This window comes from Lepisosteus platostomus, chromosome 3 (genome assembly GCF_059453375.1).
Source record: "Lepisosteus platostomus isolate fLepPlt1 chromosome 3, fLepPlt1.hap1, whole genome shotgun sequence".
Lineage (NCBI taxonomy): Eukaryota > Metazoa > Chordata > Actinopteri > Semionotiformes > Lepisosteidae > Lepisosteus > Lepisosteus platostomus.
Genome location: NC_142613.1, coordinates 77,829,594 through 77,856,401, shown reverse-complemented (window position 1 = coordinate 77,856,401; position 26,808 = coordinate 77,829,594). Strand labels below are relative to the sequence as shown.

The 26,808-nt window shown below is 38.5% G+C and overlaps 2 protein-coding genes across 5 annotated transcripts in view; both read right to left on the bottom strand.

Annotated features, from left to right (window-relative positions):
- Positions 1–26,808, bottom strand: part of akap7 (A-kinase anchoring protein 7) — a 67,539-nt gene that overhangs the window by 4,699 nt on the left and 36,032 nt on the right. The window contains exons 8-9 of one of the 4 annotated variants that reach the window (XR_015935543.1): positions 18,554–18,854; positions 17,765–17,812 (exon numbers count right to left, since the gene is read on the bottom strand). The exons of 1 other annotated variant lie outside the window; for it this stretch is intronic. Coding sequence is in view for 2 of the 3 variants with exons in the window: in XM_088626921.1 (XP_088483047.1) it covers positions 18,670–18,854 (185 nt within the window). In the remaining variant the exon portion in view is untranslated. Of the gene's footprint in view, positions 1–13,436; positions 18,855–26,808 lie in introns of those variants that run through there. 2 more of the 4 variants (XM_088626922.1, XM_088626921.1) reach the window with 2 other exon arrangements.
- On the bottom strand, positions 3,296–8,664 carry LOC148675587 (uncharacterized). The gene is made up of 3 exons (XM_088627167.1): positions 8,653–8,664; positions 7,189–8,279; positions 3,296–7,154 (listed from the first exon to the last, which is right to left on the bottom strand). The coding sequence occupies exons 1-3, from the start codon at positions 8,662–8,664 to the stop codon at positions 7,151–7,153; spliced, it is 1,107 nt and encodes a 368-aa protein (XP_088483293.1). The 3' UTR covers positions 3,296–7,150.

Sequence of the window (26,808 nt, the reverse complement as noted above, 5' to 3'; positions counted from 1 at the left end):
CCACTCAAACCACACAGCTGTACGTAATAGCTGGGAGCTTGACATGGATTTGGCTGCTCATTCTGTTAGTTTCTTCCTGTACTCTACCGGACGTTAAGTATTCTCTAAGCACTGTAATCACACATGCGCTGCACAATGGCTCTTGCCAGCAGGGGCTGTTTTAGCCACAGTCCTGCTGCTGGCTGCAGTGTGCCCCTATTATCAGCCCCGGTATAGTGCCATGCGGTCCTCTCCTCAGTCTGAAGGCGCTGACCCTTTTCCTGAGATGAGGACGTTACTGTAATCCCTGTCCAGCATCCCGTCCTCACAGTGCACCTTGTTTATTGTGTCTATAAATCTTACACATTGCTCTTACTTCCCTTATTTTATACATTTCTGGTTGTAAAAGAGACCAACCTTTGGCACATACTGTACATTTAGAGGGTGCACTTAGTTGAGAGAAAATGATTAACGACAGACGAGAGCAACCTTTCATATCACAGCATGAAGAGAGAGAAGCCAACATATGTTAAACCAGCACAGCAGTTAATAAAATAATAAACAGCTATGTACTAAATATTAACTCAGGGTACAAAGGACCTTGGTCACAAAGCACAAGCCTTCAATTCTTAATCTGTTAAACCTTTGGCATAGACATAAAAAGAGCACAGAGATGGAAAAGCTTTAGGTGTTGTAGAAGATTCACTGCTGCCAGCATCCAGGCAGTGCAATGAAAAACACAAAAGCCAAATGGGAGAATCAGGCATATAGCAAAGAGCACAGAATACAAATTAGGTGAGCTTCTGAAGCTGCACAATGCCCTAGTTAAACTACATCTCGAATATAAAAATAAAATTGGCTTAGAGCAAGTTCAGAGTCTCATTGCCAGGGTCAAAAGCACAATTTATTATGACAAAATTAAAGCAACTTTTCAAAGTTGCCTGAAGGTTTTTATAATTCAAAAGAGAGCAAATCAGCTTTTATAATGAAAATTAACCCAGTGTGTTATTTCAAAGTGATTCCAACAAACAGAAGCATCCATCTGTTTTCTAACCTCTGCTTCCAAGTCAGGGTCTCTGAGGAACCAGAGCCTGTCTCAGCAAGCAATGGGCACAAAGACGGAGACATCCTGGCTGGGACGCCAGTCCATGACAGGGCAGACACACAGACACAGACATGCTCACATGCTCTTATGCCAAGGCCAGTTTTCCCAGAAGTCAGTAGGGACACCCCTACTAGACACTCACAAGCCAACACAGAGAGAACTTATAAATATAACCATGCTATGTACAGATAGCACCCCCAGTCTGCAATTGAACCCAGGGCCTCAGCACTGCAAGACAAAACATGCTGACCACTCAGCCACTGTGCCACCTGCAAACAGAAGCACCGTTGCAAAAACACATTTTTGCACACCAAGAACTATTATAATATAATCAATTAATAATTTTGATCTGTATATTAAAAAAGCGATCTCTAAAGGCCTCATCATAAAGCATTTTTAATACATTAACTTCTACAATAAATACAAAAAGAAAATCTACTAATAGGTGACCTTTTTATACAGGATAGTCTTTTTAAAATGTTCCATGGTCACTGTGTAAATTACACATGGTAAATTACAACTTTTATCTTGTTTATGATCAGGGACAAACACGTGTTACATGCTATTAACCATCCTGGAACAAATTTTTAACCAGAACACTTGTCACAAAATAAACATCACATGATCACTGGGTATAACATTTAGGCTCGAATCACAAAATTTAAGTTTAAGAACAAATTCCATTTAATTTCAGAAGAAAATGTAATAGCAGACAATCTGTGAAAAATATGCAAAAGAACACAATGTTTTTCTTTAACAATTTTCATATTCCCATCACAGTTATTTTCAAGACTGCTATCAGATCCTAAATATACTGATGGCAAAAAGAAAGACAATACCTCCTCCTCCATACTCTGGCCCTCCCGTGTGCCTGGAACAGGCTGAAGAGTGACTCATCCGTGAAGAGGACTTGATGCCACTGCTGACGAGTCCATCGCCACCTCTGTCTGGCCCAAGCCAGTCAAGTGTGACGTCTAGGAGATGAAGGCCTCTGACAGGTCGCCTTGCTCTAAGGCCAGCAGCATGGAGCCTCACTGTCCTGTCACTGATGCGGGCATTGTGTCTGCCAGCAGTTTCAGCAGCAGTACGGGTGACAGATCTGATACGATCTCTCAGATGGACCAGTCTGATGTGCCAGTCCTGCTCTGGTGTGGTCACTCGATGAAGACCGGATCTTGGACGGTCATCTGTCCTGCTGGTCTGCTGAAACCTTCTCTGCAGTCAGGACACAGTGGAGCAGCTCACTCCATAGTGTCTGGCAATGCTGGGCCATGACATGCCTGCCTGCAACATGCCAATAGTCCTCTCCCTTGCTTCTGGTGACATTCCAGGCATTATGGAATGCACAGAAAACTGACTAAGTGTGACCTTTTTCTTGCAGTGACCTAAGCTTTGAATTAAGCCCTTTTTAAAGGTGACCTGACAAGGCATTGTTCCATCTGGACCTCGTTGGGTAAAAGTGCACCTAACGAGCTTTCGTGTGATTGGCAAGTTGCAATGCCTCACTGCACAAGCTGTATTGCTGGTCAGAGGGCTTAAAACAAATTGACAACTTTTTGTGAAAGTACATAATCTATAACTATAGTATTCTCATTCCAGAAAATGTGGCGTTTCTTTTTTCCATCAGTGTATATATAGGTTTTTCTGCAGCTGTGATGAAGGCAAGCTTAAAATAGCTAAAGACAGATACAAAAAACGTTAAGTGACATTTTTAAAAATATGAAATCCTTGTACTTGGCAAAACAAACTTGCTAATGGCCAGTTGCAACTCATAAAATATAATGTACCTGAAGACTTTGGTAATCCATTCACCCATTTTTAACTGCTTCTTCCAGTTCAAGTTCATGGGGGAAATGAAGCCTATCCCAGCAAGTAATGGGTGCAAGGCAGGATACACCATGGACAGGAAGCCAGTCCACCACAGAGCAGACACAGACACATTGTCACCCCAGGGCCAATTTTCCCAGAAGTCGATGAACCGTCCAGTATGTTTTTTGGGGAGGAAACTAGAGCACCTGGAGGAAACCCAAGTGAGCACAAGGAGAACTCCACACAGACAGCACCCCAGGAATTCAACCCAGAGCCCCAGCACTGAGAGGCAGCAATGCCACCATGCTGTTCACCTTTAGCAAGTCAATCCATCAACTGTTTAAATGGAATTGGAGAAGGCTACTGTTGAGCTTCTCATTACAAGGAATAAAAAATACCATGCTGCATGTCAGTGAGAAGACTCTCAAGGTACTTATAAATATATAGCTTATATGAAAACAAAGAAATACATTTAAAAAAATAACTCAGGCAGATATTAAATCTTCAGGGACCAAATGTGTTCACATTGAAAACAATGGGAATGAGCCAGAACAGACACAATGAGAAGAAAAAAGGAAGTAAGCAGAATACAGATGGTAGGCAATAATTATTGTTTTGCTCAGTGAAAAAGCCTTCTCCAAACAAGCTACTCTTTTCTCACATTTTTATCCACAGGACAAATTAAATAACGATACACATAATTCATTTGACATTATTTTAATTGTGTGTCTTCAGAAATAAATCTCTTCAGGCATGAATCTGCCCAGATGGGATGCTGCTATAGTCGCACTGAATGAAACCAGAAAGTGAATGTTCAGGATGATGAATCATTAAAAACTAAAACATCAATACTGTAAATATTAATTACATTGAGTTTTAATGACTCTTGCACGCTTGCAAAGAAAAACAAGTGATTTGTTTTCTGCTGTATACCGATCAAATGAAGGACATTCTTGACAGTTTTTCTGAGAGGATATTTGTGAACATGGAGCAGATAAAACTTTTTTCTTTTAAATTATTTTTCATTTATTAAATAGAGATCATATGTTACAGTTTGTAACCAAGTGTATTGATAAAGTCATTGTGAATGAAGCCTTTAGTGTGAATGATAATAATAATAATAATTCTTATTATTCTCGTTGTTGTTTACTGTATATAGCACTTTTAAAATTGGCTTCACAAAGCACCCTGCAAGCAAAAAACAGAAGAAGAGAGGAGACAGCAGGATTACATAATTACAGTATAATAAGGCCCTAAAGAAGTGCCTCACTAAAAATAATGAGGACTTTATTTCACAGTGAACTATACATAACAGTACATATAACAACATGCTATTATGATATATGAAAGATTTAAAAATAAAACCACAGTAGATGTCAGGGTAGATATAGTGTTTATTCACCACTATATAAAAACTATGTTCCAATAATCTTTTCCCTGTACTATTTGCTCTGTTCAATCGGAACGCACGCTCTGATGAATTACAGAGATGGCTCATTTAATCTTTCCGTTTGCAAGTGAAAGATGACAAGAGCAGAAGATCTGACTTAAGATGAACTCCCACATGAACAGTTTAATTAGGTCAGTTTGTAGTTCATGTAAGTACAATATATACACTTACAAAGAATACAGAAAGTAAAATCCTTATTTTCTGTGGCATCAGAATTGAAACTATGAGCAGAAATACAGGGGCACAACTATTTAATTTAAAGTCTTATTAAAATATAACACAAACCAATGGAACTTGCTCTACTATGAAATATTAATTTGGCTTGGTCATGAATAAGCAAACCTGAATTTACATTAAAACATTTTGACACAGCTCCTAACAAGAAAGTATTTTGTTTCAAAAGTTTTTTTCTCTCCTCTCATTTTGCAAACTCCATAAGTGAATTTAAGTGATATGAATAGAACACATTCTTCTAAATAACAAAAAGCAGGGATCTCTGATGACACCAAAAGAAAGAAATGTGCATCCAGCCTTAGACTGCAAAGTGAAGATGATGATGGAGGATTCACAACGTTTACAGTACACGCCACATGCTGTCAAAAAGATGATCTGTTGCAGGGTCTTATCCTGTAGATAAACCCAGTACAGACTTATTTAAAAAAGTGAAGAAAGACATCAAAGAGAAAAAGCAGATCAATGTTATTCAGAAGTAGTCAGTGTGGCTCAGTCAAGAGGCACAAAACTCTTCCTGATACAGTAGTGTAATTCAAAGTGCTTTTAAAACTAAAAACAGGAAGTTCTTCTTCTTACCAAAAAGTTTGTAGGAGAACAAACTACTCAGGAGTGTTGTGGAAGCTGATGCTCTGTTCTTGCTAGAAGCAGCTGGATAAGGTCATCAGATCAATTAACTAGTAATTACTTTACCAAGTGGTCTAGATGGGTTGTACGAGCTTCATGAAGAATGCACACTGAAAGCTGTCAGATACAGAGGTGTATTAGAGAGCACTTCTTTGAGTTTTCAAAATCAAAATCTGATGTCAGGTAATCTGATGTTTAGTACTGTACATTCTAAATCTCAGGATCCTCATTCACAGCGCAGCAGGGAATATTAAGAAAATATCTTTTCAGATGTGTAATGTGGCTCTTCAGTATCTTCACTGATCTTTACTTGCAGATGTTTAGCCATGTTAGTGAAGTTTTTCCAGTCAAAGTCTAACTAATAATAACCCTAAGCTGGAAAAAATAATGCCACATTCCAGAAAGACTGTTTGTGAAAGTCCAATATTGTTTTTAATTTGCCAGCTACTGATTGATTTCTTTAACTTAACGACCAAGCAATACCCCCTGGAAGGTGAACTCAATACGATAATACTCAGACAGCCAAAATAAACCTGAAAGTTTTAAAAACAGTTTTAAATCAGAAAGAAGAACAGGATTTTAAATATGATGATGCCCCCTAACCTTCAGCCCACAGAAGTGACAGAGTGAGGCTGACAGCAGGGAGAGAAAGAAGAGTATAACCAGAGTAAGTGTGAGTAGGACAGTATGGACTTGAATAGACAGCAGCTGGATGACAGGACACTCGGAGCAGCTCCACACAAGAGAGGGCATTTTTATGAGCATACTTTTAAAAGTGAAATAACAGATAGGATGATCTTGAATGACATGTGGCATCAAGGGCTGAGAAGCCAGAGGTGGGCAGAGGCCCTGAGCTAATTTCAACCTGCTGAGTGTCTGGCCTGGAAAAAATCAAGAAGGAAAAGCAGAAAGGAGATATACCAAATATACCCAGAAGATCAAGACAACAATGCCTTTGTTCTACTGGTGTGCAGGAGGCTGGGCTAAGTCAGCACACTGCCACCTGCCATGTGGAGAGTTCACTGTCAGTAATTTCTAACCTGGCAAGACATTTCAGCCAAATGGCCCATCAGTGATAAGACAGATGAGCCCAGAGACCAGAAGCCACAACACCAGACTACCAAACAGCTTAAATGTGTCATATGGCCTCCTCTCATTAGTAATGTTCTCTAATGAATCCACTTAATGGCTACCTGACTACACTGCATTATATGGTTCAGGTCCTGGGACTTCACTAGCTACTAGTGATGCGCGGGTCGGCTTTTTTCTAACCTACACCCAGCCATAGCTGTGAGAAATGAACCCGCACGCCCCCGACCCGATCTGTTTTTGTTTTTAGCTCGAGCCAGCCCAACCCACGGGTCTGAGTCAACCCGCGCATCACTACTAGCTGCCATTCCTCTGGGGAAATTTCTTGAGACAAAATTCCAGCAGACAGCAACTGCTCTCGTGCAACCTGCGTGATGACGTTCTTGAAAGTTACGAATCTTGTGTCCCTTTGGCCATAGATGCCCTGCTTGCTAGACCTGTGCCCCATTGAATAGGATAATCTTGAATGATGTGGCATCTAGGGCTGAGAAGCCAGAGAACATGCACATGTTTGTTTAGGATCTACAAGAAGAAAGGAACAGAATCCCGCAAGACAACATCTGGAACGTGGTGCAAAGCACACGGCGTGCTGCAGACATGCATTTTGTATTGCCTTCAGTGGCAGCCACACCATTCGTTCAGAATTCACAGCTTGTGAATGTAAGTTGACTGATTGTTGATCACTGCTGTTGATGACAAATATTAATCAGAATAATTAATTGCTGATGACATATCAGTGTAACACAAGTGGGCTGCATGGTGGTGCAGCTGTTAGCATTGCTGACTCGTATTGCTGGAGTGCTTTCTACATGGAGCTTGTGTGTTCTCCCACATTTGTGCAGGTTTCCTCCAGGTACTGTTTATCTGCCACATTGCGAAGGGCATGCTGGGAGTTGACCTGGCTCCTGAGGGAATTGGCCCTGGTGTGTGTGTGTGTGTGTGTGTGTGTGAGTGAGTGAGTGTGTCTGTGTGAGTGTGTGTGTGTCTGTGTGAGTGAGTGTGTGAGTGAGTGTGAGTGTGAGTGTGAGTGTGTGTGTGTGTCTGTGTGAGTGTGAGTGTGTGTGTGTCTGTGTGAGAGTGTGAGTGTGTGTGTGTCTGTGTGAGTGAGTGAGTGTGAGTGTGTGTGTGAGTGAGAGTGTGAGTGTGTCTGTGTGTGTGTGAGTGTGTGTGTGTGTCTGTGTGAGTGAGTGTGTCTGTGTGAGTGTGTGTGTGTCTGTGTGAGTGAGTGTGAGTGAGTGTGAGTGTGTGTGTGTGTGTGAGTGAGTGTGTGTGTGTGTCTGTGTGTGTGCGAGTGTGTGTGTGTCTGTGTGAGTGAGTGAGTGTGTCTGTGTGAGTGTGTGTGTCTGTGTGAGTGAGTGTGTCTGTGTGAGTGAGTGTGTCTGTGTGAGTTTGAGTGTGAGTGTGTGAGTGAGTGTGAGTGTGTGTGTGTCTGTGTGAGTGAGTGAGTGTGAGTGTGTGTGTGTCTGTGTGAGTGAGTGAGTGTGAGTGAGTGAGTGTGAGTGTGTGTGTGAGTGAGAGTGTGAGTGTGTGTGTCTGTGTGTGTGAGTGTGTCTGTGTGAGTGAGTGAGTGTGTCTGTGTGAGTGTGTGTGTCTGTGTGAGTGAGTGTGTCTGTGTGAGTGTGTGTGTCTGTGTGAGTTTGAGTGTGAGTGTGTGAGTGAGTGTGAGTGTGAGTGTGTCTGTGTGAGTGAGAGTGTGAGTGTGAGTGTGTGTGTCTGTGTGTGTGTGTGTCTGTGTGAGTGAGTGAGTGTGTCTGTGTGAGTGTGTGTGTGTGTGTCTGTGTGAGTGAGTGTGTGTGTGTCTGTGTGTCTGTGTGAGTGTGTGTGTGTCTGTGTGAGTGTGTGTGTGTGTGTGTGTGTGTGTGTGTGTGTCTGTGTGAGTGAGTGTGTGTGTGTCTGTGTGTCTGTGTGAGTGTGTGTGTGCCTGGCTTGCTGCGACAGGCTTTGACTCAGGATCCTGAACTGGATAAAGTGGCTCGAATGGATGGATGTCTACACATAGTCAGTGCTCCTGCTACAAAAATGTGACTTTCCTGATAACAGATTGGTGATTTTGTTGTTTTTTTTCAGCACGTTTTCTTTCGCTACTCAGTAAATGTGCATTCCACTGAAAGGACAAAAGCTCTCTTATATTAAAAAAATCAAATAATTTATAATAATTTATTTTAATAATAATAATAATAATTATAAATAATAATATTATTATTATTTTATCTAATAAAAGTGCAGTGTGACAAGTTAAGCTCTCAAATATGATAGTGTCATTTCTGTACAACTGAATCGGCACCAAAGCAGCATTTCCTGCCAGAACTAAGCAGTTGGAATACTTCCTGCATTTTTACTGTACTGTAGCTGCATCACCAACCTCTTGCCCCATCTCAGAAGGTGGGCCAGGCTTGGCACTAGGAAGGTAAACCAGGCTGCTAGTACAAGTAACGAAGATAAAGCTACACAAAGAGCCTAAAGCTACCCGAGAGGCAGGTTCTGTTGACGCCACATGGTTTACCACCACATTCATTTTATTACACTTGTTGTTGCAGTTAGCCAAAGCCTTTTTAAATGAAACCATATACTGTACAAGCATTGTCTGGTTCCATGACATTTAATTTAAATGAATTTAATTCCCTGTGTGACTCTCAAGATCAACAAGGCTGATAAATATTTTCATCCGCAGCGAACAAAAATGCGTTATCCTGTTTGTAGACCCTCAGATGTTCACAACAACATATTAAGCCTGGCCTTGATAACTCTGTACCCATTGTGATAACTAAGCTAATTTACTAAATGGCTTTGTAAAAGCAGACATAGGTTTATCCTCTTGAGGTGCGATTAACAGCCTCACCTTGATGCAGGGCAGCACATGAAGTAATCCCTTTCTACAATTTTCATATAACACATTTATTTTATCAATAACTATACTTACATAATTCTGTTAAAAAAAACAATTAACACGTGGTTCAAAACTGAGTAGATGCTCTGAAGAATTGTTTGCAACCTACAGCTTGTGTTGTATGTTGGTTTGTATGGTGCTACTGTATTTTGTCTAATCTGTAAGCCTCTCAGTTTCTACGTAATACTGTATGTACTGTATACAACGCTTTGCATCAAGATTGTGCTCCGGCCAGTGAATGCTCTGTTAGCAGGAGCAGACCTAATTGTTTATGATAGATTTGATCGAGTCAACGTCAGAAATTCTGAAAGAAAACAGACTAGGACCAGTAGCTATACAGTGTCTGCACCTTATGATTTTGCATTCAATTAAAAAAGCAAAAGAATTAATCCTATTAATGTGCATGACAAACACTGATAAAACAGCAAAGTAGTTAGTTCAGTAATGCTGGAATTCAGATAATTTGCCTACCACACTGCATTATTATTTTGTTTATGTTAATTCAATTAATAAATATTCAGTCTGTAAATATAAACAGAAAAATAAAATCACACCATGCTTGTTCATTTCCCTGTTGTTGCCACCAATGTTCTAATGCTAATGCTCACCCTCACACAGGGAATTGTTCTAATGGGGTCTCCAATGTCTTCTAGTTACCCCCAGGTTTTAGCCATTGCAATAACTGTGCTAGGAAGTTACATTCTCAATCTCAGGGTTAAATCGATATGAGATATTTCATTAAATCAGTTCACAGACATTTTGTTCACTTCCCACCATACAGCATTTTACCAGCATTTGAAAAGAATTTTGAAAAGCACGGTTCATTTTTTCAACCATCAGAAATGAAATATTCACAAAGTTTTTTAGTGCATCACCATAACACTGAATTTTGATTCGGGCAATTTGCCATCGGCACACTTAAAACACACACTCTGCCCACAGTTCTTTTATGAGAAATATAATATTCTTTGAGTTTGCCAGCTCAAGAAATAAAGGCCTTGAACCCTAAAGAGCATCAAACCACAATTTAACAGAAAACAGAAGTGTTGATTTCATGGAAATGGAATCTGCATGGAGAAATTCAAACGAGAGCACATATTGTACTTAAGTATATTTCGTGCTCCTGGATACAAACAAAGCTAGTAAAAGGGAACCATTATTCAACCCACTATAATTGATGGTCAGCCTGTTGAAATTGTCGATGACTATAAGTACTTGGGACTGGTCATTGACAATAACCTAAAATGGGACAAATGTTGTGACATGATCTATAAAAAAGGCCAAGAGAGACTCTTCTTTCTTAGAAAACTCAGGTACTTTAAGGTGGATAAAACTATTCTTACACTTTCCAACAAATCATTCATTGGAAGTGTCTTCACATCCTGCTTCACTTGTTGGTTTGGCAACATAAGTACCGGTAATTGTAACAGGCTGGGTAAATTAGTGAATATAAGTGGCAAAATAATCAAATCAACTTACAGTAAGCATCCTTTACAAACAGAGGGTGACTAAGAAAGCCAAAAGCATCAGGCAGTGTGTGTCTCACCCCTCCCATTGTGAATTCACACTTTTCCCATCTGGGAGACGCCTCTGTGCCCCCAAGTGTAAAACCAACAGACTCAGGAAATCTTTCATCCCCACTGCAATCACACTCTTAAACAGTGCAAAGTCACTACCTTGTCTCTTGTCTCTGGTTTCTTTCTCCTGTAACACTGCCGTATTCTCTTCCTTTTTGATCATGTGTATTGTCATTGTGTTGTGTTTGACTGTGCCGTAAAACAAATTTCCCCTAGGGGACAATAAAGCCCTGAAATGATTTATTTAGCAAGTGTAAAGTCCCTGGGCCAAGACGATAGGTTCTGGTGCGGGTGTGTTGGAGGTGTATAGTCCCCCACTGAGTGTGTAGATTGGGCAGTCCACTAGGATGTGCTGGACTGTCCGCTCTTTCCCCAGGTACAAAGAGGCCTGCACCGGTTCCCAGTCTACCAAGGCTGGCAGGACAGGGACCCTGACCAGACCTGAAGCAGTTTACAGGCACCTCTCTTTTCCTGGCAGGTGAGAGCTGGGGGTTGTGATGAGGATTCTTTGTTAAGCCATTATTCACATTCTTCAGCCCTGGTGGAGTCTGCATTGAAGTTATGCTAGGGAGGGTTTTCCAGTTGGGCTTTCTTGAAGGAAAACTTGTCTTTGGTGGATTATATGCAGTATGTCCTCATGTAGTGGCAGGTGAGGAGCGCTTTGGACCTTTGTGAGCATGTTGTGGGATGTGTGGAGGAGTGGGGTGGAGATTAGGATTCCAGTGATGATGTGCTTGGTGACCCAGCTGGGTGTCTACTCTGTGAGTAAGTGATGATCTTGACCAGACAGGAACGCAGTATTGAGCTGCTGAGAAAGACAGGGCAGAGGCTGATATCCAGAGGCTACAGCAGTAGTGACAGAGCCCCATGTTGTACCAGCAAGTCTGGAGATCAGGTTGTTCCTTGTTTTGACCAAAAAATCATCCAGGATGTCAGAGAACCCCAGTGTAACGTCTGAGGATCTGCAGGACTCTTTTGCTTTGACAAACAACTTCTTGCCTCAACTATCAGGAGAACACTGAATAGGAATGAATTTAATGGACGAAAAGCCAGAAAGCAACCCCTGTTCTCCACAAAGAACTGTCGCCTGGCTATGGTTTGGCAAAGACCACCTGGACTCTTCACATACCCAAAATGAAGAATGTTTTCTGGACAGAAGAGTCAAAAGGTGAACTTTTTAACTACAGTGAAAAGTGTTTGTGTCATTACTGAACCTACAGTAAATGTTCATGAAGTATTCACACACAGATATTTAACTTCAAAATCATCTGCATCTTTTATCGAGGCTTTCATTAAGCTCTATTTACATTTTAAGTCTAAAATACACAAGAAAACCAACCTAGAAGGTTTACAAAATTTTTCTCAGCCCTGTATGAATATTCCTTCAAGTAATCTTAATGAAGGATGAAGAGACACATTGCTGAGACAGGGTCAGTATTTTATTCAATTAGATGGCGAACAAAAGAATGCTGATTTTACCAAAGACATTACAGGAAAAACAAGACTATGTTGACTTTTCTACTGTGCACTACACAGTGGATAACCTAGTGCAGGGGTTTATGGGGAAAAGGGAAACTTATAAGTCTGGTTTAGTCTAATTTTTTTGGAGGGGTGAATTGAAGCTTTAATTCTGAGATTTAAAATGGTAAAAAAAACACTGCCACTGGATTAAAAAAAATAAACAAGCTGATGGAAACCAAATTCATGCTGCCAAAAAAATTTAACGCACAGCAATCAGCCAAGAATTTTTCTGGATTAAGAAGTACTTTTTGTTGACTAGACAGCACACAAAGCTACTGTCACTGAAATGTTATATAGCACCATAACACATAGTGAATGCTTTTAAAAAACTATCATATTTTGTTTCTCAAGATTATCACGTGGTTATTTTTTCCAATTTAACACAGATGAATTCATTTTATTTATAGTAATGTGTAAACATTTGTATTCGTGTTTTGTCTTCATATATACTGTATAGTACCTGCTAGCTAAAAGTAGACACTTGAGAAACACAGACATTAAGTAAACCTCTACAGTCCATGTGTGAATAACAAACATGGAGCTGGTGTATAAATATTGACAGGCTATGCCAATTATTGACAAATGAAGTGTTTGTCAGCCACAATGCCAAGATTGCTTTAGGAACCAAATTTTTTTAGATTGTGAATAAAGTGGCTGCTTTTCAAAACGTAAGTGAAGCCTACGGTACATCTTGCCAAAGGTGAAGATCAAAACCCATGACATTAAGTTAAATTTATCGGTAGTTGCATAATTAATATCTTAGATATCTGTTGCCAGCCTACAGTCTACCATATTGTAAATGATTAAGATAAAGCTGCTTATACTGTATTACTCAAAGGATGCATCTGTGGTATTCAGTCAGAATTCAAATGAACTTGAAGCGGTTGATTCAAAGTTGTTAGAATTTAAACTACTTCACCAATCAAGTTTCCAAGATCTCGTGTCAGAAATACTTTACAATGGTTCATCTGAAATGTGAAAAAATTAGTTGCTTAATTTCTTCTGTAGATGTTACTCAAGCTTTGTTACTGGAACAATGGCTTAGTTTCTGAGACATAACTGACACTTCACAATGTAGTGATATTTCATATATTTCTGAAGTGATATTAGGTAAGGTGCAGATCAATACTTTTTCACATGAACAAATAAGACAGTACACAATTAAATCTTGAGCCTTCTCAAAGTAGAACAGTTTATTAGAGCAAATCATCTTTATTATTTAAAAAAATCCTTCCAGTACTAAAAACCAAAGCACAATCCAGGTCTTTCTACAAAAATTCCAATTATTTAAAATAAAAAAAAGTATTTTTCAGTGAAACAGTATGTTTGGCACATGGTCATCATGTGAAATTCTTAAGACCTGAGGGTGTTTTACTTCTAAAAAAAACAACAAACACCTTACTGGAGATATACTGTAGGGGATACAAAATCACACACAAGACAAACCTAATCCTTTACTTTTTAAATTAAAGAGATTATCTTTTCTCTCCTAATATTATGAAGCATTTACTTACACAGCCCAAAACACAAAAAAACAAACAAGGTATGTTTACATTAATGTATCATTTCTTACCAGTATATTTTTAAAAAAGTACTGTATTTTAAAGGGAAAATACATTTTATTACCTTTACTGATAACTAGGAAAAATGTGTGTGAAGGTTGAGCATTAGTGTACAACAACAAAACAGTCCCAGAAGGATAAAAACATTAAATTTACAAAACCTGAATGGTTATCAGTATTTTAACAGTTCTTACCAAAATAACCAATTTTTAAAACTGTAGATTGGCACAGTTTAATCTGCTGACTAAAATATTGCTACCGGAGGCAAGTAACAGAATTTAAACAAATGGCATTGGAGAATGTACTATTTAAATACTGGGACAGGACTGACTTGAGTTAATGGCTCACTGAACGGAACATTTTTAGCATCTCATCAAGTAAATGGGAGCGAGTCCTTTAACAACCCACACCTGCCTGCTTTCAATTACAGAATAAGGTTGTTACGCTTCCTTTATGAACGTTTATATTTTAATACATCTATCTTTTTTCCAACTGCTTATTCCAATTCAGCTCAGGGAGGATCCAGAGCCGGAGCCTATCCCGGCAAGCCACGGGCGCAAGGCAGGGTACGCCCTGGGCCGGACGCCAGTCCATCGCAGTGTGGGTACAAACACAAACACGCACGCACTAAACACCGGGGACAATTCCCCCAGAAGCCAATTAACATACCAGTAAGTCTTTGAACTGTGGGAGTAAGCCCACACGGCCATGGAGAGAACATACACCCCAGGTCCAGGATTGAACCCAGGACCCCAGCAGGGCGAGGCAGCAACGCCACCGGTATTTCACGTGCGTTCGCAGTTATTATGGAAGATAACATGGGCTTCGGTGTGAGCTGTGCACTCAGGAACACTGTGGGCCAGGTGAATATGCACCTGTGAGGAAGCCTTATACAACAGCCTAGATCATCTAATCCAGCCAGTCCTCCAGACTCCCCTCAATAAAAAGGAAGACTGAAGACATGAAATATGACATACGTTTGAAATAAAAATGCAGCTTTGGAAAGTGGTAGTTAACAATTTTTCCATTTAAAAATGGTTGGAAAAATAAGCTAGTGTTCATCTGTGGCAAGAGAAAGTGGATAACGTTTTGCACTAAATCCAAAAAAGCTTTGTGTCCTTTTGCTAAACTGTTCTAACAAAAGCTAATAATCTGTTTTTAATCATCATTCATTTCAGCTAAATCTAATTTCCACTTACGTCACTGCTGTCTTTGTCTCATTTTTAAAGGTTAGTGTTCACCAAAAGTGATTTTTACGTCTTCGTATAATGGATTGACAAATTACTAACATACTAAAATAGTTATTTTTTTATTTAAACTACTTGGACATAATAATACACTGTTTTGTTTATACACTGAATTCACAAAATGAACATCTCCTCAGATGGGTTACGTCTCATTGAATCAAACAACTGAAACAAGGAATTGTTTTAATACAATTTGCAAGTAGAAAAGAGGCTACTTGTTTGTAAAGATAATAATTTCTATCTGCAAACATCATATACTGTATATAATTTACCAGCCATATAATAAACGCCATATAGGGTTCCAGTCCATTCTCCAGTCGAGTGCTAATAACATAACATCATTTAAAATAAATTGTAAAATAAGGTGTTAAACAGCTTTACCAATAGTCGTGGTCTGATTGTCTGTCTCAAAACATCCATTTCTGAGCAACCTTGCTTAAATTATGCATTTGCACCAATAAAATGACACAATACTTAAAGAGTCCCCTAATATTTACAAAACTTCTGCAGCCAAGTTACCACGGCTCTACAGTGCAGCTATATAAAGATTCCAGGGTGGGGGCTCTTAAAGAGAAGTGTTAAAACATGGACGTCTTTCACAAGCTGTAAATGACAAAAACAAAACCAACCTTCCATATGGCTTTAGACCTGACTGCTGCAAAACAAAACAATGACAAGCAAAGTTAAGGAAAATGGTCAGTTATAGCGTGAATTATGCCCTTCAAGTACTAAATTCCCCAGTAATTACCTGCTTTAGTCCTATAAACAGAGAGAAACAGTTCAAAATGACCGTACAATTAAACTGGGGAAGATCTGTAGTCTTCAATTCTTTTTTTAGCACACAGATGTGTAAATTGCTAATGAACTCCTATTTACTTTAGGAACGTGGGCAATGCAGTCCTATAAAGGGATAAATTCAGGTTTGTTTCAGGTGAAATGATTTTTTTACCTGCTGTATGTGCATCGCAGTAGCCTAGTTACACTGAACTCTGCAGTGGGAGAACCGTCCCTTTCCATCAGAAAAAAAGGAGGTTTATTTCGCTTACTACAATGTTACGGGATTCTTAACATATGCTCTCCTTCTTAACTTATTAATCCCTGTAGGGATAATAAATAATAACATGTGACATATAATATATCGCTTGCTCCCTGTTGAATCCTATTCCTGTTCTTCTCACATTCCTTTTTTTAGCAGGATGTGAACTGTGTGTAATATGTACTTTTTGGGGTGAAACTAAAACTTAAATCACATAGCCTTTGTTTGGATAAAAAAAAAAAGGATCTGAGAGCTTGATTGAAATACCACTTACGTAGCCACAAGCAAGGCTCTGCCGATCTGTACTTTTGGGACTATCAAATCCTAGTTCAGAAGCAGCAGGCCATACTTAGGAGAATGGTACAAATCAACTGCAGATGCATTTCAATACACACTACCTGTCCCAGTACCCTCTTGTCTTCCATTCATTTTCCTGCCCAAGAAGACTGAACAAATTCCAGATACTGACATTCTTCCACACAGGACAAGAGATTCTTCATTTAGCACTTTTCATATTTCGTCTTAGACTCCATCATTCATCACCAAGTTTCAAAGCATTTGCATAGCTTGAACGTGTCTATTCTCCTGTTCCTTGTCACACAACTGAGAAAAATGATTCCTCATCTAAATGAAAAGTGAGCTCTTTGATCAAGTATTAAAAAGGCACTGCTGTTTGTGGTTACATGTCTTTCCATTTAGCAAAGACAAAACAACAATTAAGTTCTCAATTAACATTAAACATCAATGTATTTAGTACCTTTCTTAAACATCACCCTCTTAATTCTCAAAACCCAAGACCAAAATAGTTCAATATTTTCTAATTCTTGTTCTTTTCTTCTAACAATACTTAAAGTCAGCTTGCACTATAACTATGTTTGACATTTACAGTAAAGTGTTGGGATGTTTGTTATGTATGTTACCAAAATGTATGCAGCTATTTACAACATTATTAATGTTGGTTATTTATATCAAGTTCCATTTTGTCATTGTTCAATTTAATTAAAAACAAACAAAAATAAAAAGAATCAATATAAGTACTGTGATGGAGTGTTCTTGCAGACAATCAACAAGGTTACAAACAGAACACTAACCAGCAATACCACTGCATGCCTGGACAAAACCATTGTTTTTTTTAAAGGTACAGGTGTATATATACACAAAGCTGAAGAGAAAAAAAAATCCACATGCAAGGTACTAAAATAAAAACGAGAATTGTGTCTAAACATAAGGCTACCTTTGAAGTGGTAAATCTAGAATCTCATTAACTCTATCACAGGCATAAAAGTTAAAAAAGAGAATCAACCAACAATGACAGTGCAGACGACACGTTTGTGCAAAGCACAAAAAGCTTTGTTTGTTTGTGTTTAGGGAAAAAAAAAATCCTAATGGTAAGTAACAAAAAACAAGAGCATACCACCCCAGAGGCCTACAGACGTGTGGCGTGGCTGCAGTCTCTTTATCCCTGTGTGTTTAACAATCCCGTCGCTCTTCCAACAGACAGATGTGAGGAGAGAGATCACCTGCAGACAAGAGCACCTGCTGACGGGACTCCTGTTTCTGCCATCTCACAGCGGATTCGCGCAAGTGTTGCCGGATGGCACAAAAGGTCTTTTATCCAAACGAGTTTCTTCAACAGAGACCCCCTTTCTCTTTGCAAAGCCTTCCTAATGAAGCTTACATCACGTTTTATCCCTAAAAAAAGAAGACACAACGTGCTTTTATTTAAAATAAAAAGTAAGGCAGCTCTACTTGGCTACCCCCTTCGAACAGCCAACCTGCAGCTCACATAGAAATTGGCATCGGTTGCTGTTTCTTTCAATGACCAGTCTCACACTTCACTGAATGAACCAAAAAAAAAAGGCATAAACAATTTTCACAGCATAATTCTGGATGCATAATCTGCTTACAGCAATTTGTATGTTTGCTGACAGCATATAAATATAGTGAATATCTGTAGTGATATTTAGCTTAGTCAAGATGATTTTTGCATTGCATTGCTCACTGCCAACAGAAGTGGCAGCTCCATGTGACAGACAAATCAAAGACATGAGGTTGAAAGAAACTGTGTTTCAGGTAGTGTATGAACCTTTAGCTCTCCTTCATTTCCATTCCAAAAGGGCTAAAAAAAAAACAACTCAATTGCTCTTCAGAGGAACATCCGAGATCTTCTTACTCTAACCAGAGAGAAGCTTCTCTTCATGATGTGACTTTTCATTTTTTCCCCACATAACAGTAAGACACACTTAAAAAATAACGCTGTAACTGAAAACTGACATTTTCAAGGGTCAGAAGGGGGGGGGGGGTTGGATAAATACTGAATAAGGAAGGTGAGAAGTGGACAATTCTTTAGAATGCTGATAAAAGAAATGTATAGGGACTGATTCCTCATCAGAAGGACTGAATTCACAATTTCTCACAATGGATAACGCTTACATATAATGAATACAGTTTCTTTAGGTCTCCCTAGAACTCCAGGGCTTTGTGCTGTCGTGTGTCTTCAGAGGGTTTCCCCTGGGTGGTGGGGGTCCAGGATAAGGGCAAGACAGAGCTCATTTCTTGTCACTTGAGCGCAGGTTTCCTTCAGTCTGTGGCGGGCTGCTTTCCGCCTGCCTGTTTTTGTTCTGCTGAGTCTCTTCCAGGTACTGCTGCACTGCCTTAAGGACTGCATTCTCCACCAGTCTCTTACTGAGGCTCACGAGCTCCGCGTCGTTCGGTTCTGCCGCAGCCCTTTCACCTACACATCACGACAGACAACAAGGGGTCACTCAGAGAGCTCTCCATGGCAACCGGCAGCCAGGCGCCCTGCACCAGGAGCGCTCCGCTTTCATGACCCCTACACGTGGGAGAACTCGGCAGACACTTCATCACGCAGCACCAAAACACGGGGTAACGGGTAACGAGGTCCATGACCAATCACATGAGATGTTACTCAGTTTGTAGGGATAATCTCAAGATGAACTTATCACACTAAAGAATACAGCCACAGCACTTAGCTTAAATGGAAATTATTATTTGTACTATGTCTTCTAAGCCTGCTGCATAACTACAGCGTTCACACACACACATAGAGAAAATGGCCTAATAAATTGAGCAGTATTATTTTTCACTATCTGCAAAATAAAAATACAAATCCATGTGCACCTCATTGTTCTCCCAGTATGAATCATTTGTGAACGATTTTACCTGCACATGCATATTGTCTAGAATGTAACTGTAAAGTTAAAGTTGGAGATAAAAAAAGTTTTCAATTAAGCTGAAAGTTCATATTTTGTACTATATAAGTATAGAACTGTGCTACCATTGCACGGCTAGATTCATCTCGTACAGTGAAACAGTGATGATCTGTGCTGGCTCTGCTATTTACTGCAGTATAATGAAATGAAAATTCCCAGCTCTAATGTAATACATTCACTAAAACCAATGCTGTGACCAACAGGAAAATGTGGACTTTGATTTGCCATGGGAAGACTGTCTTGTCTGTTCACTGTGCTGAAGCTGCCATGTCTGTGTTTCTAAACTGAGATGAGATTTTCATAGACATTTTATCAGTCAATTAGCATGTAAGTATACGCCTCAGGGGGAAAAAAACAACGAATATTTAAAATCACATTTCAACTCATCACAACAAAGAATCTGGAAATCAACACGGATGATCTAAGCAGACGCTAGGGATGTGAAGGGGATTCCATTTTATAATGAACTCGGACAACTTACTGCTAACAATGAAATGAAAACTGACATTTGTAACAACTGTTTTCCCTTTCTGGGATAATACCACCAGTCATTCTTGTTCCTGTAGTTTTAAGTAAGAGTATGGGACTCATCCAAGATTGGACACTAGCTCAATGTCTTTCTTCTTTCTAATCTTTCTGTAAGTCTTAACTACAAGGTCTTGTTACTTAGTTGTCCTCCGTCAGAGCATATTTACTACAAAGAAGCCCAGTTTTGTTCCTTGCTAATTTTGTATTAGCTTACATTTAATGTACTCATTTCACTTGGGTTGTAAAATATTTAATCAATTCAGTTATGCAAAGTGCAGAAACACAAATCACACTGAGTTAAAAAGATTTAAAAGATAGCTGGCTGACAACGAGCTGCTTGTTTCTACACTAAAGGTACTGATTTGGCCAATACCACCTTTTCTTAAATAAATTAACCTCAAAGGCATTTAATATTTTAGGTAAAACTGCTTTTTTTAAACCACCCCAAGTGACATTATTTCAGTTTTGTGATAAAAAGATAATGTGCCAATGGGCTTCAAGCTACCAATGACGCCATAATATCAAACTTAATTATGGTCTGATGTTTTTAAATAATAGCAACAAAAAATGGACTCAGTTTTTTTTTGTTAAATTTAGAACAGTGCCGCATGCATTACCCTCCTGAACACAAGCTGAACAAAGTCAAACAATAAAGCTGATTGCCACTGAATCATTTCAACACAGAATCCTAATTTCTTTTAAGCACTCCAAACGGGTTAATTGTGACTTATTGTTGATCCTAACTGCCCCAGAATGAATCAAATCCTACAGAGAACCACAGTGAGTCTGCAGCATGATTCTCAACCTGTATTTTACAAAAATGCCTCCTCTTCAGCTACTAAAGAAATACATTAAACTTCCTGATGAGAAAATCACTTAAATACAGATATATAAATTTAAAACGTTCATACTTTCTTTTGTATATCAAATATCTTTGTAAGGTATAACTGTGGTAGTTTCTTCTAATCTTCATCTAATTTTTTCACGTTCATGTTATTTTTTTTGATTTTTTGTCTTTTGTATTCGTAAGTAGACTGCAAATATTTTTTTAGAAGAACTTGGCTTTGCATAATTGAAAAATATAAAAAAATCACTATCCTTTCATATATTCTGTGAGTAATTGGTAGCAATGAAGCCCGGTCCCTTTCAGATCTTACTTGCGAGTCTGCAGAAGACCGGCAGCCTTAAACCTACAAAGTGTAACAGTGTAAATAACACGCGCACACACACACACACAACACTTTTTTTGGTGCTATTTCCATCTTGTGAACCTACAAAATCTGCAACAAAACAAACAGTCGTAAACTAATAACTGCAGTGCCAAATGTTCTTTCACAGGAAGCAAAGAAGCATAAAGATATAATAGCCTTTCCCAATGAAACAACCACAAATCAAAATGACCCTTAAAAGGTCGGGCTAAGGCAAATAAAGTCTTGTCCTGAAAAAAAAGTTTCCTGAAAAAAATGCATGTATTGTATTTTTTATGGAGTCCTTATTTTTACGCAAGTATTTCATGTTCTTTGGCAATGATACCAAATTTAAAATAATCACCTTATAAACCACAAAAAGCCAAAAACGATATTAAGCTTTGCCATATATAGCTGTCCTATCATACCAATCTATGTATTTCTGATTGTATTTTAAAGTAAAGAAAATAAACCATTGTTCTGAAATGGAAATTGTATTAAGAAAGAAAAAATATTTTGGTGCTGGAAAGCCAATATATTGAATTCCCCACTGGAGGAAGTTGTTGTTTGCATCTCAGTTTAGAAATGATAGGTTTCACAAATTGCAATGTGCAGTTTCCTAATAAACTTCACAGAAATTACCTTGCTTTTCCTTATTTTATACTGAACAAAATTCATGGTAGAGGAAAAAAAGCTCAAATCCCAAAATACTACATAGTTTAGAATTGCTCTGAAACAATGGAAAAAGAAGCTCTACCTGTAATCTCATAACTGCTGTGGTAAAGAGCAAATACCTAAATGAATGCAAGGAGTAATACAACAGAATTGTGGCTCTCTATCATGCACACATCAAAATGACTCTAGGAACTGGAGACTTAAGATGAGATCACTTTATTGGCGATATACAATGTCTTGTATTAGGAATTTGTATTTTCTCATTTACAATCTGACTACAATACAATTTATTTTCTTACAAAATGCACTTGAAAAGTAGGCACTTTAGAGCCTTTAAGCTTCAGCATTAGACTGCACAGTGGAAAGAAATGTTGATAGCACACTGGCATTAGTTACCATAGCAGAGAAATGTTGAAATGGTTGTCAAAGGCACCGGGTGTCATAGTCCATATTGTTCAATACAAGTAGAAAACACACACACACACCTAAAAAATTATGACTAACAAACTGTATATTTGTTCTGCATTCAGCAAGTATAACAAAGAAATTGTTTGAAAATAAACTTGAGGAAACTAAGTAAAAAAGGGAGAAGGATCATTAAAAGCCTGTCTTTTGATTGGCTGGTACCTTGATGGATTGCCACCTAGCTGGTAGCTCATGTCGGTAACTTGCGTGAGACTCCATGACCAGTCCACACAGCGTGTGGAACGGTGACTGTAATGCCACAGCTATGCCTTTTCTACACCACCCCGCTTTTGAAAACAAAGAAGCAAAAAGATATAATAGCCTTACCCCACATAAACCACAAATCAAAATGTGCCTTAAAGGTTGGGATAAGGCAAATAAAGTCTTCTCTTGGAGAAAAATGTTTACTGAAAAACATTTATTTTTCATGCAGTCTTAATTTGGTTGGACTGAAAATACTCTGTTCTTCGACGGCACAAGTAAGAAGATACAATAAACTACCCCTCTGTTTGTAAGCCTTTAGCCTCACACACGCCTTCTGCACCACTAAAATTAAATGACAATATAAGGCATAGTTATGATTTGGGTAATCCATAAAGTTGAAATATTTCTTGATATTTTATCATCTTTAGCAAAATCTTGCAAATTGCAACACTCCTCTCTAGATTTGGAACACGCCCAATTTAAACATTTCCAAAGATTTATTCATCTTTAAGCGACGGTTAACTGCAGCACAAAGTCAGATCACACAGCTTAGACAAGCTCTCCTGATCCCTGTTCCATTATAGTAGCACAAAAAAGTCTGTCGGTGACAAGATGACACTGATGGTGCTGAAACAACAGTGGAGAACAACAGATAATCAAATTTACTGAAAAATTAACATCACTGATCCACGAAGAATGAATCGTTGCCTGTGGCAAAGCACACACATCTAGCTCACATCAGGAGCACACATGAATGGCTGCTACCATCACAGAGTGTGCATTTCAAGCCTTTAACCTGAACATTCAGTGCAGGTTTCAGCCCCAATGCAGATACAGTATGTTGAGATACTTCTCTTTAAAAAGACCATTATCAGTACAGGGGTACACTGAACAGAAGATATACAATCAGCATTTTCTTGAAACAGAAAGCATGCCAATCCTACTATACTGCCGAAACTATCTCCCCATAGATAAGTATAAAATGTCGATACATTACAATATGCTATGCACCTCTAGCAATAACAACCTGAATTCGCCCAGCAATTTTGATTTCAGCACAAATATTAAAGACGGCTACCCACATTTTAGCTAGTTTTTAGCAAGCAGATGAACATACTGCATCGTTGTTTTTAACTACTAGAATAGATTTTCCACAAAACAAAAACAAATCAAAGCATAATTAAAATTTCAGTTTCCATTCTTTGAAAAAATAAGTACTGTTTTGCTCTTATACAAGAATTTAGATAATTGAGATTCCAGACGGTTTACAGTACGTATACAGGCTAAACCCAACGCACAAGTAATGTAAGTATCAAGGCGTCTAACAGCATTTAAAAAATCACAGACCCATGAGCTGTTCCCTTAAAGCCTGCTACTTGCACAGCTACACATTCATCAGAATCAAGGAGGAATTTGGCCTCAGTCTCTGTCCCTAAACTCTTCCCCAGCTGCAAGCGAGCCGTGCTGAACAAGCACCACAGTAGCTCATCAACGTGCATGAAATCACTTACTGATTTTCTCTTCAGCTCTTGAAAATGGAAAGCAGCACAACTGTCCCATGACACCTTACGAATAAATCCCCCCCACTCTCTCCTTTGTGTCTTTTTTCCCCCCTGCACAAGCACTTCAATAAAAAGACAAATCCGGCAGCAGTCGGCTCTCAGCAGTGCTTTGGAGGGAATGTGCTTCTTTTTACTGTGACACAGAGAGAGGAGAGAGGCTAGAGGCTCCAGTGAGCACTAGAGCTCCGCCTCCATGTCTTGCCGTCTCATATAATTGCTTTAGGATGGACAGCGAGGAACAGCTCCCCATGCCATGTGCCCAACTTGTTTCCCTTGTGATACAGGAATAAATTCCACCTAAAAAGCCATATTGCAGAATCCGCAGCACTGCACAACCAAAACATGCATACAGTACATACCCTATATGACAACTTATTTGCTTTGTCTTTTGTGTGAATTTCTAACTTTCCCTGCAGTGACATCTTAAGGCAAAACTAAATTAAGGATTAATTCAGGTCAGCTGCTAATTAATGCACATTTCCTGTGGTTCTTTGTTGTGTGTGTAGTCTTTCAAAACATTTGCACTGAGCAGTCTTTCGAAACCTTTAGCTCTAATAATCCTGTGAGCAGTAATTAGGGATGATGTGCCAAGGAAGGAGAGATATTAGCTTAATTGGGCTTGCTATATTAGCTTAATTGTGCATTATATTGTAGTAAAAATGCTGAATAAAAATATGATTCCTTATACAAAAGGTTAATCCATTTAGTTTGGGTATTTGCTAGTTTTGAAGAATTGTCCATTACATCAATGCCCTGAAACAGTTCTACTTACTTTAAGCATATGAACTCAGTTAAAATACTTTTTTTTTACTGATTACCCAGGATTTAACCATGATTTTAAGAATTGGAAGCCAATGTCATGGCAAGGCATAACAAAGGCTGTATGGAGTTCCGATATAACAAAAACAGTATATTACAGATCTGGAAATGGAGTCATAAAATTGTTTCATTTAATTTTAATGCCATAAATATAATTAAAATCACCCATTATATCTAGGCCTGCAATTCTGAAATTATATCACAGTAGCAAAATTAACTAAACAAATTAAATTTATGAGAATGAACCCACTTTTTAAATGTCCCAGAAATCCCTTGACTTAGTCTCTTGTACGTGTTTCTAGAAGAACGTATCGGGGTATTTACCAGTATGGTCTGTGTTGTCTGTCCAGCCTCCCACTGGGACTCCAAGTTAGATTAAATGATTATGTAGTCAATTATACAACTACATACAAATTTAATTTAACCACATGCATTCAATATTGTATACCGTCAAGAAAACTAAAAACAAATAAAATATAATAAAATAATACTTCTAATCACTTCTGCAAAACTAATGAAAGTAGCTAAACTAAAAAACACACTGCAGTATAAAGTATTACACTGGCAGCCAAGATATTTATAACTGTAACATAGGAAGAAAATCATGCTACAAAAATCAATAAAAATGTTATCTCTTCTCATTTAATTAAATCAACACTACTGCAGATACAATTATGGAAGACAAAGGGAAAACCCCCAAAATCTGGCTGATGGGCACTTACTGGTAAGTACCGTTAAGAGCATGAATACATTTACATACTAATCTGATTTAGCAGCAGGCTACTGATGTGCATGCAAATGAAGTCCGAGCAGTTCTTCGTGGTGTTGCTGTGCATGTGGTGTCCTGACATCCAAGTTTCTTTCTGACAACAAGGACTGATATGTCTCGCTATAATTACTGGTGTTAAATACCAAATAATAGTATTAATTGATTTCAATTTCACAAAAATGCTGTGAGTTTTATTACTCATTCCTGGAATCCCATTTATGATTCTTCACTCCAGGAGAGGGGTTTCCTATGTTATACAATATACTGTCTTCTTCTCTTTCTTGTAGATAAGAATGGACTTGGTTTTTGCAGGACTCTTGAGGAAAGGGTCTATGCAGGATGTAAGTTATGATACTAGTGGCTTAGAAACTAGAAAAATGATATGTCACAAGAACTGATTGAACTATGGAACAGTATACTATATTATAATAATGAAGCCCAGACACATAAGATAATAACCAAACTGGATTACATGAACATGTGCAAAACAGAAAAAAAAGTGTTGCCTGTGGGATGGTAACCCCAATCCATTACCACACCCTTCATTTCTTAAATCATATACTGAATCCTGCACGTCCTGTCAAATACACTTTAAAAAACATTATACTACTAAACCAATCCATCCTATGCTATTTATACTGTACATTTCTGAGATGATACTTACACCACCATGACTTCTTTAATAAATTAAAAAATAGAAATTATCTCATTATTAAAATCATTCAGGTAGTTGTTTACCGTCCCCCAAATTAAAAACAGTTTCAGGACTACAAAAAAAAAAAACAATGAACCATAAACATTTACTTCATAGCCTAGAACATTAATCTTCACCTTCGGGCCCCATGTAACATCTTATGAAAGACAAAGCCTACAAATACAAACCCTAAAACCTATTCTTGCTAAACCAATTAACTCAATCCATTTGATAACAAAATGAAATGGATTTCACCTGCAGTACAACAAATGCAGCACTGTGGGTCATTGTTAAGCTTATGGACTCAAAGCTTAAAGCTTTGAAGGTTCAATTCCTGGTGGGACACTGCGGCTGTATCCTTCACTCAGGCAAAGGCTTCTCTTCTTTTACTCTTGGTAACATGACTAACTGTACACATGGGTACAATTGGAAATTGCCTCGAATTAGAAGCACCAGGCAAGGAAATAACTTTAAAAAACTAAATAAAATGTCCTCTATCCCTCTGGACAAATACAGAGAGCCCTGTTACCCAACAGCTTTCTACTGAACTCA